At 37.0% G+C, this 13,579-nt stretch overlaps 1 protein-coding gene across 2 annotated transcripts in view; it reads right to left on the minus strand.

Moving 5' to 3' along the window:
• The window catches only part of LOC102762095 (alpha-fetoprotein-like), a 31,050-nt gene that overhangs the window by 8,874 nt on the left and 8,597 nt on the right, over window positions 1–13,579 (minus strand). For both annotated transcript variants that reach the window (XM_006770653.2, XM_006770652.2), the window contains exons 6-12: window positions 11,819–11,916; window positions 10,675–10,804; window positions 8,963–9,177; window positions 6,937–7,069; window positions 5,211–5,308; window positions 2,770–2,908; window positions 2,154–2,380 (exon numbers count right to left, since the gene is read on the minus strand). In XM_006770653.2, the coding sequence (XP_006770716.1) occupies window positions 2,154–2,380; window positions 2,770–2,908; window positions 5,211–5,308; window positions 6,937–7,069; window positions 8,963–9,177; window positions 10,675–10,804; window positions 11,819–11,916 (1,040 nt within the window). The remainder of the gene's footprint in view (window positions 1–2,153; window positions 2,381–2,769; window positions 2,909–5,210; window positions 5,309–6,936; window positions 7,070–8,962; window positions 9,178–10,674; window positions 10,805–11,818; window positions 11,917–13,579) is intronic.

Here is a 13,579-nt window from a genome sequence, read left to right on the forward strand (position 1 = left end):
TCCTCATGATTAAAATGAAGTCACAACATTATGTAGCTCATACATTTTGTGGTAAGAATTTAGTGAGATGCCTTTCTATGCCCAGAGAATTTCCTCAAGAGAAAGTAAAGCCTACACTCTAGAAGTAAAACAGACTACTTTCTCCTCATATTTCCACATCAAGCTTGGGTTAAAGAAAGAATGGTTAACTCAATGTTACAATGTACTTTGGGTGCTTGTTGGAAAGTTTGAAAGTCTAGTGTGTGATCAGGTCACCTTGGGAAATGAAGAAAGGACTTCAAAGGTCCACTGGCTACTGAATTGCAAGTACTGTGATAAAACAGAACACATGACAGCCTTGTGATTGCTGACCATGAGAAGGTGCTCATTCCCAAGGCAACATAGCCTCACTTGGCAAGTTGATATTGTTGGTCTAATAATATTTAGATCTTGTACAAGCATGATTTAAAATAAATAAATGAATTATAAATAAACTACCACTTTGAATGCTCTTGGGGAGAAAGAGCAAGGAGACCCGGGGCATGTGAGAAGGGCAGGAAGTATGGTGGGCGCTATATGGGAACTGCCCCACTTGTCAGGGATGGAGGACTTTCAATACATCCTGCTGACTCCGAGAAACCAGAATTTCACCCTTTGGCTTTTCCTAGAACAGTCACCTTTTGTTGATGCCAAATGGGCTTTCAATATCACATCCATCCGCAGCAGAATTCATTCTAAGGGAGAATGCCTGGACCATGGGGTATCTTGGCTCTAAGCTTAAGTGTATGGTGGGGTAAAGAGATGGATGATTGATGCCACTAAGATATTTCTTTGTCTGCAGCAGCAAAGAAAGGTATCTTGGCTCTAAGCTTAAGTGTGGGGTGGGGTAAAGAGGTGGATGATTGATGACACTAAGATATTTCTTTGTCTGCAGCAGCAAAGAAATAGCCCCTTTTCTAAGACCTGATCGTAAGTGTTCCATTCCATCTATCCATGTGTATGGGATAGGGAGAATTTGGGGAAATGTCAGTCACTTGTGAGCTCTTAATCACCATGCTTTTGGTAGCCAGGGGCAAGAGCAGCTGCCTTAGGTTTGTGTGTGCTGCATGTGCTATTTCTAAGGCTAAGCTGGTGATGCCTCAGCCACCTCAGTCACAGTCAGAAGTCTAAGTAAGTCTCCCAGATTATCTGTCATACTGATGCTTCTACATCCCTACTCTGACCCATCTCCTACTCTTATGGCCCTCTCTAACTCATCCTCTGTCTTCTTTGTAACTTTAGGCTTTCTCATTTACAAGCCTGTCTATATCCACAGCCTCTTAACTTCTCTTTCTTGCTCTACAGGAAAACATGGCTCCCCAGAGGAAACAGCTTCCCTAAGCCGCTAAAAAGAAGGCTATTTTTACTTGAACTCCACATTCTTACCACCTAGTTTTCTTTTACTACTTCCAACACATCTTTCTTACAATGTCTTTTAAAAGCCATAGTTTCTTCTAAGTATATGTCATCAATTTATAATATCCCCCATCCCTATCTATTCCTGTCACACATAAGAAGCTTAGTCATGCCACCTAATTTTTGATGGCCTCACCCAATAAATTGCCTCACTTTCCATCATATCTTGACATTCACCATTGTCTGTAATTTCAACAACTACATTAATAATTCACATGAGACTGATTTAAAAAAAATGGAACCAATTGTCTATATTTCTTTGTATCCATGCCCTTTCCAACTCTGCTTATCAGGAAGTAAAGTCTATTTCTATATCCTTTTAATTTGGTCCTACAGAATCTTAGTAGATTCTATGGCCCAGATGATGATAAGTTAGAACAAGCTAAATAGATTAGTGCGGGACTTCTCCAACTTCCATTGTTAATGGAAAGTATACATTTCTGAGAAGAGCAAGGATCAAACTTATTTGATCATGGAACCCTATTTTTATGTACTTCTATGTCAATATTTTCTGATTAATAGACTTCAATCTCATTTGCTGATCAAGTTTGAGCAGCACCCATGATAGCAACAATTGCAGAATTGCATAATATTCTCAATTCTACTTGATCTCCTAACATAATATTTAGCAGCTCCATTCATTATGTAGCACTTAATATCTGCACCTGCTTTATGGTTCTCTATAGCTTCTTTGTTGGCAGTAATGAAAAAATTCTTACTTTTGCTTTTCAATTTGGATTTCCTCCTCTTGAGCTCTGCATAAGTCCTCTTTAAGGCTGATGATTTGGCCGCAGGATAAAAGTGGAGAAATATAAGTTCCATCAATGTGCAGATCATCAAAGCATAGCTTTCTGAAGGCATAGGAATCATCACAACAGTGACCCACACCGGCATTGATAGGCTGTGTCTCATGTCTTCTGCATAAAGCTCCAAGAATTAGCTTAGCCTTTCCCAGAAGAGAAGTAAAATAAGAGCGATTAGGTTTGCGGTTGTTATTTTCTTACCCACAGAAAACAAGGTTATATTTAAGTATGCTCACATTCTAGTGCCTTGATTTCACTGTTTGGGGGAAAGGAAGAGTCAGGGGCAGCCTAGTTCTGAGACTTGGCTTCCCTCATCCTATCATCCTCAAGTTGAGTTCACCCTATGAATCTCTATATCTGGCTGCTCATCTCTGTCTTTTATTACATCCTTTAATCAACTGATAAACATAAGGGACAGAATTATTAGGCTCTAGGGATAGGTCATAGATGTATCCTAACATGAGATTACTTACTGAGGGTTAGAGATTAGAACTTCAAGAACAGGTAAACATGAAGCCACAGATGTGCTTACCGCATCCTCCATGCAGACAAACTGCTGTTCATCACTCAGAGGGCAACATTTGGTGGCGGCAGCTGCCATGTTCTTTGTGAACATAACCAACTCTTGAGCAGATAGTTGTGGGGCTTTCTTAGTATAATGGACCAAGAGCCTGAAAGAATAAGTTCCTCTTACAATGACTGTGTGCCTAAAATGACAAATTCTACAGAATTTTCCTCAATATCTGATATTGTCTCTGATTGAGGTTGAACATGGCATTAAACTGTGTTTAATTCTACCCTTTTAGTCCTTGTTCCAATAGCCCAGTGGCTTATTCAATATACCTGGCATTCTCTTCCAGCCTCACACACTGTAATCTTAACTGTGTTGCCTAGAGAAGGGTTTTTCAAAGAAGCACTGCCACTTTGGGAGTTTTCTCTCTTGCTTTCATGTGACCTTATTTATGTGGAAGATTAGTACTATGTCCCTACTTACACCGGTATCCAGTAAAATCCTATTTTTCTGTTTCTGTTTACTGGGAAGATTTAGCTGTATAGATTTTTTTCTCTCAATAGGTAACATTTGGAAAGATATCAATCTCTTTCATGTACAATGTGGAGACATGTGAATATCCATAACAGTTTTCAACTTGTTTCTGTTAAAACTGTATCTTTAGGAATATAATTTGAATAACTTGGTCTTGTCAGACTCTGAAGACTTCAGTAATTATTGTCTTCGGGAAAAATAACCTACAAAAATTTTGCTCCACACTTTTTCTGCTTATCAAGGATAACTATGATAGCTAATTTGGATTGCTGCAAAATCAGACATGAACAGGTTCCAAAATAAGCATATGCATGGACCATTCAAGCTGTTATTAGTTGTCTACAATGTGAAAGAATAGGTACTACAGCAATGATCAGGAAACAATCACTCAAGATCACACTCTAGTTGGGAGAGATACAAATACACTTGGCGGAGTGAGAGGAATAGAATGTTGTAGGTGCGCATAGAATGTAAGTGCACAGGGAAATTGGACAGGCCTGGAGGAAATGACATGTGGGCTGAGGTCTGACAATAACTAAAAATGAGCTGGGTTGAGGGGAATGAAAGTGGAAGGAGAACCTTTTGGAAGTCATTGAATATGATTTTTCCCCCTTGATTGGGGGGTAGCTGTAGAAAGGAGAGGAAAGATAGGTTAGTAACAGAATTAGATTTACAATGTTTTTAACATAATCATGGTTGTTGTATAAAGAATGGATTGGAGGTGGGCACAAGGCAATGTGAGTGAAGAAAAAATCTGAAGGCCATTCCAGTCATTTAGGTGAGAGATAGTGGTAGCCTGAACTAGGAGAGTGGTGGTGGGAATTGAGAGATATAAAGAGAGATTTTAAAGAGAAAGACTCTACAGACTTGGATTTGAGAACAAAAAGATCAGAGACAATTCTTGCATTTATATTATAATGGAGTTGGGGGACGGATTTAACTATAACATCCAATGAAACAGTCAACCTAATCTAGTGGTTCTCAAATTGTGGCTCCTGGACCAGCTGTATGAGCATTCCTAGGAACTTTGTGGAAACCCAAACTTCCAGGTCCCATCCCAGACTTAGGAATCAGAAACTCTTGGGGTGGGACTGTATTTAACAAGTCCTCTAGGCAATTCTAAAGTTTGAAAACCAGAGATCTAATCCTTAAAAGTAGACATTAGCAGTTGAACACAGCCTAAAAGAAAAGTAATAAGCCACATATTCTCTCTGAAACAAGAGCAATTTTTTCTGGATCCATTATTCTGGACATTTAATTTAAGATCAATAATACTATGGGACACTATGTCGAACTGAACTTTGCCTCAATAATCCTTTTCTAAGTAGACTATTGCAGTTGATTCTAAAGACTCCTAAAAATTGGCTTTTGCTTTTTGATGTATTAATCTTTAAAATACAATGGGATTTACCAGTCTCTCTGCACATAAGAAGTTGCGTGTGTTCCCTCTGGCAATTAACTAAGGTATCCATTCATCTGTACTCTCAGTGGTGACAATACTAAATTTGCCATATGGACTTGATTTAAAATGGACACAGGGACCCTACATTAGATCTCTGTTGTAGCTTTGACTCAAAATTGCAGGCAAAGCCCTACGCTAAATGTCCAGATGTGTGGGAGGGAGCAGAAAAGGCAGCCAGGGCCTGAAGGCCATTCCAGTCATTTAGATTGCAGAAAGGCAGCCAGGGCCGGCTTGGCTCCTTAACCTCTGGACATTGACTGAAATCTGGAATCTGGCCTGGAAAACAGAGGAAACGTTCTATGGACATCTATCTTATCAAGACAAAGATAGCTAGGTTAATTCTGAACTGATGTCCCTTAGCTCTGAGATTTTAAGGTTGGCTATAGACTCTTGAAACTCTCAGCATCAGGAGTGAGCAAAAGCTCACTAAACAAGTATAAATCTGGACAATATCTTACAAGCATACCTGTCGTGGAAGTTACTATCTCCTAATTTCTCACGTAAATCACAATGATTTTTAACGTGCTCATGGCTTTCATGAACCACTCGTTGGAACATCTCTTTCTGAAAAATAAAGATAATTGGAGTTTTTCTATCATTGTAATAATATATCTCAAGTAAGATTGCAAAACCATTTTCTATAAGAATTTAATATAGCTGTTTTCCTAAACCCAGGGCTTTATTTACTTACTGAGTTAACAAATCATGAAAAACACGTTTTGCTAAAACAGGAATGGCCATGTACTTTGTGGGGGGAAAAGTGGGACAGTGAAATTAATATTCAGTTTTCCATGATAAAAATTCATTGTGATTAAATAGTATATTTTATAAGTATATGGCAAATCATTCATCAAGCCAAAAAGAGATTATTAATGATAGTTTATAGATCTAAGTTTAATTGGTCAGTGTGTGTGTGTGTATGTGTGTGTGTGTTTACTGGTTATTTTTAATAATACTGTCTTTTACATAAACAGCAAATATAGAGAAAAAGATATAGAGATAAAGAAATATGGACATGTATTAAGAAGTGGTGGTGTAATAAAAACATGCAGCCTTGAATATAGTAAAATACTGCAGAAATCCACATTAAATCAATCAAAGGGAATTCTCAGCGATTACTGTAAATTCAGAGTTTTTGACCACACAAATTAATTCCGGTGGGAAGATACACATGATCTTGCAGGCTGAATACTTTGGTAGGAGCACCAAACCAAGTCCCCCTGATCCTGGTAGGTAGTGTTTGTTGTAGGGAGATGTTGTCAGACATGTAAACTGTTTGCCTGGATTTAAGGCTCAGCCCTGTCCTTACTGCCTGTATGGCATTGGGCTAGTCATTTGAACCTTCTGAAATTCAATGCTCTCATCTATAAAAAGTTGTTAGCAATTCTGGCATTACCTGATACCAAGCCTTTATGAGGACCAAATAGAACACTGGGTATAAATTTGCTGTGTTAACTCTAAACATCCATGTTTCCTTAGGTGTTATTACCATTATGATTATTGTGGAGGTCTGCTGGTGATGCCACCAGAGGGTGCTAACCTATGGGAGACTAAATCACTTTCATTTATCCTCTCTGTGAACAGGAGGACGCTAAGTGGACCTGCTCATGCCCAGACAGGTCAAGAGATTCCCTTCACCCTCCACTCTCACCCCCACCCCACACTCTATAAATACATGTATGTAAGCCATTGGTTAGAACAAAGGCCTGTTTCCTGTTTCCTGATAACTGCCCCCAAAAAACAATTGAACAATCAGATTTGTAATCACCTGTATTTTCACCTGTATTTTTCATGTCAAACGCATACCAGGAGCTGCTGCCTATGAACAATATGATTTCTGGACAGAAATAGGAACAGTTTCCAGGCCTGCTTGGTAGAAATAGTCGACCTTTCCAACAGGCTGTGCTGTCATGCTACCTGCTACGGTGCCAGACATTTACTTTAAAGAGGAGATTGCGTAGCGAAGCTTCCAGGACATACCGAATCTATAAGACAGTGACTTGCACAGAGAGTCACTGTGGTATGATAATGTGGCCTTTGGTTTAGATGACAGTGATAGCCCATGTGTAGTGAAATTAGCCAGAACATGTATAATCATGTTACGAAAGTATGGCACTACTAACAGAACTGTATTTTTTCCTGTGCTTGTAATCACTTGTGAGTAACAGGTTGAACAATAAAAAGGCATTTACCCCATGGCTATAGCATTCCAGAGGATTTTCTAATTTACAGCATTTTTCCAATAACTTTTGATACACTGAATCCACTCTTAAAATAACTGGAACTGCCAACTCTGGATGTCTTCTTGAATATTCATAAAGAAACCTGTATCCATATGAAACATATTTGAAAGTAAACAGTGAAATTCAAAGGCTATGAGTTTTCTCTCTAACGCTATTTATAATTCTGAAATTTATTCAATATTTAACTAACTTTAACACATTTAGAAACCTTAGGAGGCAGGCAGGTAATTTTATTGACTACATTTGGAGGTAAGGAAATCAAATCAATAAAATATATTAGGTTTTTTAAGTCACACAGTAGCCAAGCTGGGATGGCTCAGTAGTTGACTGTCAACCCATGAACCAAGAGGTCACTGGTTCAGTTCCCAGTCAGGGCACATGCCCGTGTTGCAGGCTCAATTTCCAGTAGGGGGTGTGCAGGAGACAGCCAATAGGTGTTTCTTTCTCATCAATGTTTCTATCTCTATATCCATCTCCCTTCCTCTCTCTCTAAAATCAATAAAGACAATAATAAATAAATACTTTTTCAAATAAAGTCACACACTAATGAGTGGCAGATCCAAAACTTAAACCTAAAATACTTTAATTAGCTGATAGTTCATGGTTCAGAATCTCTAGTTACTTTCATTAAAAATTAATTTTAAGTACTTGGGTGAGAACACATTTTTCTCAATGATTGTTGAGGCTAGATTTTATAAGTATTACAATTCTTTTGAGAGAAGTGCTGGCTAGCTAGGTATTAAATCACCATCTTTCCTTCTTTTCCATATAAACTTTCAAGCATGAGTAGTTCATGCATAATCTACCCATTCTTCTGGGTTACAAGGAAGGAAATTTGGAGTCTAGAATATATTCAAAGGAATCATAGAATTGCAGGAGGTATCTTAGAAGTAATCTTATCCAACCACCACAGTTTACTGTCAGAACACAAGAGCCTGGAGAAATTTCATGGCTTGACCTACATGCCAAATGGCAAAGCTGGACTGGAAATCAAGTCTCCCAACTCATAGTCTAATGTGAAAACCACTAACAAGCTAGGCCTATCAACTTCTTCAGTATCAGATGCAAGTTTAGGAAATAAGTAGGTTCAGGAAGAGACACTTACTTTTAGCCAATATCCAATATAAATTTCAAAATATAGCTAGGGACTTCCTACAAATCCAAATAATATTTCACAAAGTGATCTTGGAAATATTTTAACCATACAATAATATTGAAGTCAGTTTGTCTTATGCACAAATTAATATGTGCTTCTGAATGGATACCAGAGATATTAATATTCCATCCATATCTCTTATCTTTAAATGCCACACTATGGTTTTGGGCGTAAGTATTAATTAAAATAGAAGAGCTGCCCTAGTCGGTTTGTCTCAGCGGATAGAGCATTGGCCAGAGGACTAAAGGGTCCCCGATTCAAATCCAATCAAAGGCACATGCTCATGTTATGGGCTCGATCCCCAGTAGGAGGTAGCCAATCCATGATTCTCTCTCATCATTGATGTTTCTATCTCTCTCCCTCTCCCTTCCTCTCTGAAATCAATAAGAAATATATTTAAAAAATAATAATTAAAATAAAATAGAAGAGCTGACCAGATATATCATTCTGAAGCTCTTAGTTAGAGGACTCTAAGTCCGTTAGAGCAAACATTTGACCTCCACTGCATTTTTTAAAAAGTTCCTGTATTAGTTGTCAACATTTAAAAATTAAGAAACTCCAAGAATCTCTCAAAATGCAGTAGACCTAACCACCGAAAGCCTGCATGCCAATATGGTAACATGTGGCTGGAGTTATGTAGTAGCTGCCAACTTTGGACTCCACAAAGCATCTCCTGCTGGTCACAGTTCCCATTTAGTTGCTCATTCACATCATTGGTTAATTGCTGTCATCATTTTAGTTTACAACTTTATATACTATTTTAAATAATCTATAAATATAATGTTCTATCATTAATATTTTATAAAAAATTTGTATTACTCTTGTACAAAATCATCCTGCTTGTCAGTGAATTGTTTGCATACAAATCGATCTTCTGTAAACCTGCTGAATGGCAGGGATGAGAGATGAGGTTTATTGTCATTTTCAGAGTTGATAATGCATTCCCCTCTGAAGGGCACTGGCAGTGCACAGCATGGAGTGATCTTGCTGGATAGGAGAGCCTGTTTAGAGCAGGTATAGTTCATAAGCTGGCTCTAAAATAGAAAAGGGAGCAGTTGTTTTTGATGACTTCATTCTAACTTATTAATTAATTAATTAATTAATTTATTGTTATTAATAGAACACAAGAGAAAAAACAACTCATCTTATATTGCTTTATCCTTGGCAAACTGAAAGACCAAAAAAGTCATTTGTAGTGACTCATTCTAATTAGAAAAGCTTCTCTATTTGACCTTACTCCAGTGTCACAATCTCTTTTAAATAGACCATAGTATTGTTTCCATGTTTAGGTCAACAAAATACAAATGAAGAGTTTTATTGTCTTGCTATTGTTACTATTGTTGTAAGATCTCAATTTAGGAGACATTTTTCTCTGTCATTTACTATATATCCTATATAATAAAAAGCTAATATGCAAATCGACCAAATGGCAGAAAGACCGGTCACTATGATGCACCCTGGCCACCAGGGGGCAGACGCTCAATGCAGGAGCTGCCACCGAGTGATCAGTGTGCTCCCATAGCTGGGCTCATGGCTGGTGAGTGCAGCGGTGGTGGCAGGAGCCTCTCCCACCTCCACGGCAGCACTAAGGATGTCCAACTGACGACTTAGGCCCACTCCTCACAAGGGCATTCCCCAAGGGCTCCCAGACTGTGAGAGGGCACAGGCTAGGCTGAGGGAAGGCCCCCTCCTCCGAGTGCATGAATTTCATGCACTGGGCCTCTACAATTACAATAATATTATTATTACGTATACTTACATACATTTACCTATCCATACATATATACACACAAATAATGGTGTGTGTGCATGAACAAGCTAGTCTCTACACTTAAGCAACTCACAATCTAGTTGGAGGGTCAAACAATTAAACAATAATAATGCATTATAACAGAAGTTGTAAAAAAAGGTATATATATGATACTTTGGAAGAAAAAAGCAATTTGTAGTGTGAAGATCTTGAATAATTTGAATCTTAAAGGACATATAGAAGTTAGTTGGAAACAAAAGAAGAGGAAAAGCATTCTAGAATTGTTCATCTTTATAAAGAATCTTAGAGGTAAGGGAAAACTGTCACACTGGTTTCTATCTTCATCCCTGCTCTTTTCACTGACAAGTTCTTTCAAACCTTCTCAGAAAGGTAAGTCTCAATACTATTTAATTTATGTCAAAAAATTCAAAAGGAAAAAAAATCTAATTCATTATTTAGAGGATAGCATAACTCAATAGCAAAATCTGATAAATGATAATTACTTTTGCAGATTCATTACATACCACTATCACCTTTATTTAAGCAATACAAGGTTTTTAAATTAACTAATTGGGGTGACATTGGTTAATAACATTATACAAATTTCAAGTGCACAATTCTATGATACATCATTGCATTGTATGCTCATCACCCAAAGTCTACCACAATATAGTTGACCCCCTTTAACCTCTTCATCCTCCTCCCAATCTTCTTCCTCTATGTTAAGAATTATAAGTATTTTAAAGGCCAGAGTGAGTTTTGAGAAAACAGAGGATCCTACCCTGCCAAATACACATGCTACTGTATTTCCTTCACAACAGGTCTGATGAAGATTTTTAATATCAGCAGCCAGTTTGGCAATTTCAGAAAAGTTAGCTTTAGGTTGTTTTTTAGTCAACAGAACCAATTCCCTGAAAAAAAAAGGTACATTTTAAACAACATTGTGAATTTGATTATTTCTAAAGTTAGTTCTAATTCATTGAGTAACCAAAAGGATAGAAACACATTGTAAATGTAGGGTGAAGAGAATATTTTAAATGCTTTCTGTTTCTTCAGTGATGGGACCCAGAGCCATATAATATCTAAGTCACAAAACAAATATGATTCAACTGATAATCATGGATAATATAGTCATTTGAATCATTTAAATTATTGCTTAAAGAGTTGAGCTGCTTAGAGAAGTGATTTGGATATTTATCTGACCTGATTTTCCAAGTGAAAGTCTTCATCACAAAGATAATAATTACAGGAGACTTGGGTCTCCCTTACCTCTCTCTGTTGACAACTGAGCAATATCCCTGACATTTCTCGGGAAATAGAGAAAATGGGACTGCCTTGGAAGGAGAACTGAGCTTCTAGGCAGCCCAATGTTGTCCTAAATTGGAGAAGAAGGTACTATAAGGCAGATGCATGTCTTTAGGGGTCAACTTGGACAGAAACACAATCTAGGCCAGAAAAGAGGCATATTGGATAACATCAAATTCTTCTCCCGCCTCATCCTCCTCCATTCCCACCCCAAGAAACACCACTGATTTCCTCTGTTCTGTGTAACATTGAAGCCAATGTTTTCCTATCTTCCCAGAAAAAAGAATAGCTTTTGTCCTCCAGCCTTTACCATGCAGAATAATTAAGTACCTGCTTCTGTATATATGGAATCAGTTGTGCACTGAGGAAGAGACTAAGGATGAGCAGATGGAAGAAAATTGAGGTAGGAGATAATGGGCAGAAATTACAATTGTGCAATTTCATGTCCAGCCCTGTGTGCCCTATTGCACAGGCAAGGCAAGTAGCGTATGTGTAGAGAAAAGAACCAGGTCTGTACTGAGAGACATTATTAAATGAAAAATAAATGATTTTTAAAATTAGTTTAATCAAGAGGGTGATCCAGCAACAACAAAGTCCACAAATCTGAAAAGGTAACTTACACTGCTTTGGCTACTTTGTGGTTGAATTTAGTCCCAATTTCACATAAATAGTGATGCCTCAAAGATATTTCTCTAATGTATTTTCTGATGGGTTGTAGCTGTAATTAGAAAAACAAATCATCAAGGAAATATGGTAGTTACATTCATCATTAGTAAAGAAAAGAGAAAAGTAAAAATTGTGTATCTCTTCAAAATTAGAAAAATTTTAGTGTCATATTTAAAAGAGGCCAAATGCAACTGCATAATTTTGGGGGCTTTTGCTGTTGTTGTTTTATAAAACAGCAACTCTTTTCAGCAGAGATCACTTGTTCCAGTGATCAAACATTTGGAATATAAATGAGAACAAGAAACTGAGCAAAGGAAAGTCACTAGAGTACATTTGATATGTGTTACAGTTGTATTTTGGTTTTATTCAAGTAACTAACTCTGTCATTTTGGACATGTCTCCAAGTGTTATCTATAATATATGTTTTAGTTTTACAATATATATTAATGAAGTCCCCCCAAATATGTTCATTCTTTAACTCAGAATTTTTACTTTTGAAACTATTGCAAATATACTTTTCTAAATAGATAAAAACAAAATTGCTCAAAAATGTATTTTATGATAGCAAAAATTTGGAGACAAAATTTTTCAACAGCAGAGAGGGGGTTAACTTAATAGCGCATTATTTTTTAAAAAATGTATATTGCTAATAGAAAGTTAAGATGTTTAAATCTCTATCAAAATTCTATATTTCGTGTGATTGCACAATGTACAAAATAAAATCTGTAAAGAAAAAAATACCAAAATTGATATCTCAGTGGTGGGAATGTAAGTAATAGTTTAAAATTTCAGAAGAGGTCTATATTTTCACTAAAATCATTATATTGACCACATAATACTTTCACTTTGGGTAACTGCACCTTACAGTACTATTTTTAAGAACAAATTAGAAAATATATACAAAGGAAATATACAAACCACAAAACTGACACAATAATTATAATTATATTTTTATAATTAATTATAAATATAATTTTATCTTTAATACTACACATCTGAAATTAAGTACAAACACACACACACACACACACACACAAGTGGCGGTCAACCTCCCATGGTCCCTCCCCCTGGCTGGCTGGCCCTGATCGGCCCCAATAGAGACTGGGCAAGAAGGCCACGGTTGGCCCCTGATCACCAGACAGGCCGAGGGACTCCACCTGTGCACGAATTCGTGGACCGGGCCTCTAGTTTATTTATAAGAGAGTTCCTGAATACTTAGTCCATAAGGTTGTGTCTGATCACAGATACAACTTTTGCACAATTGGTTATGTAGTTTTTTCTGAGTTTGGGAGCCAGAACTACTAGGAACAGACATCTTGAAAGTAGCAACTCTAAATATCACAAAACGAGGTAGAGGAGAAAAGAACTCTTAACCAACTTAAAAAAATTTGCTTATACCTAACATTATAGAGGCATGTTATACATGAAGGAAAAATTTTCATTGCAAAGGTTAAGGTTAAGAAAACTTTGTAACTTAAAATAATAAGCACCAAGTTACCTTGAGAATGCATTTTCATGAAAATTCTCAATCTTCAGAAATACCAGGTAATGAAACATAAGTTTGCATGATCATTTACTTTTTGGTTTTTATTAATATTAAACCAAAAGCAATAAAAAAAAGACTGTCCTGCTAAGAATACAGAATTGGCTTCTGAAAGAATTGGTGTTCACTAAGAGAAATAATGAAGAGGAAGGCAATATATATATATATATAT

The sequence above is a fragment of the Myotis davidii genome, unplaced genomic scaffold, assembly GCF_000327345.1.
Source record: "Myotis davidii unplaced genomic scaffold, ASM32734v1 scaffold905, whole genome shotgun sequence".
In the NCBI taxonomy this organism is placed as follows: Eukaryota; Metazoa; Chordata; class Mammalia; order Chiroptera; family Vespertilionidae; genus Myotis; species Myotis davidii.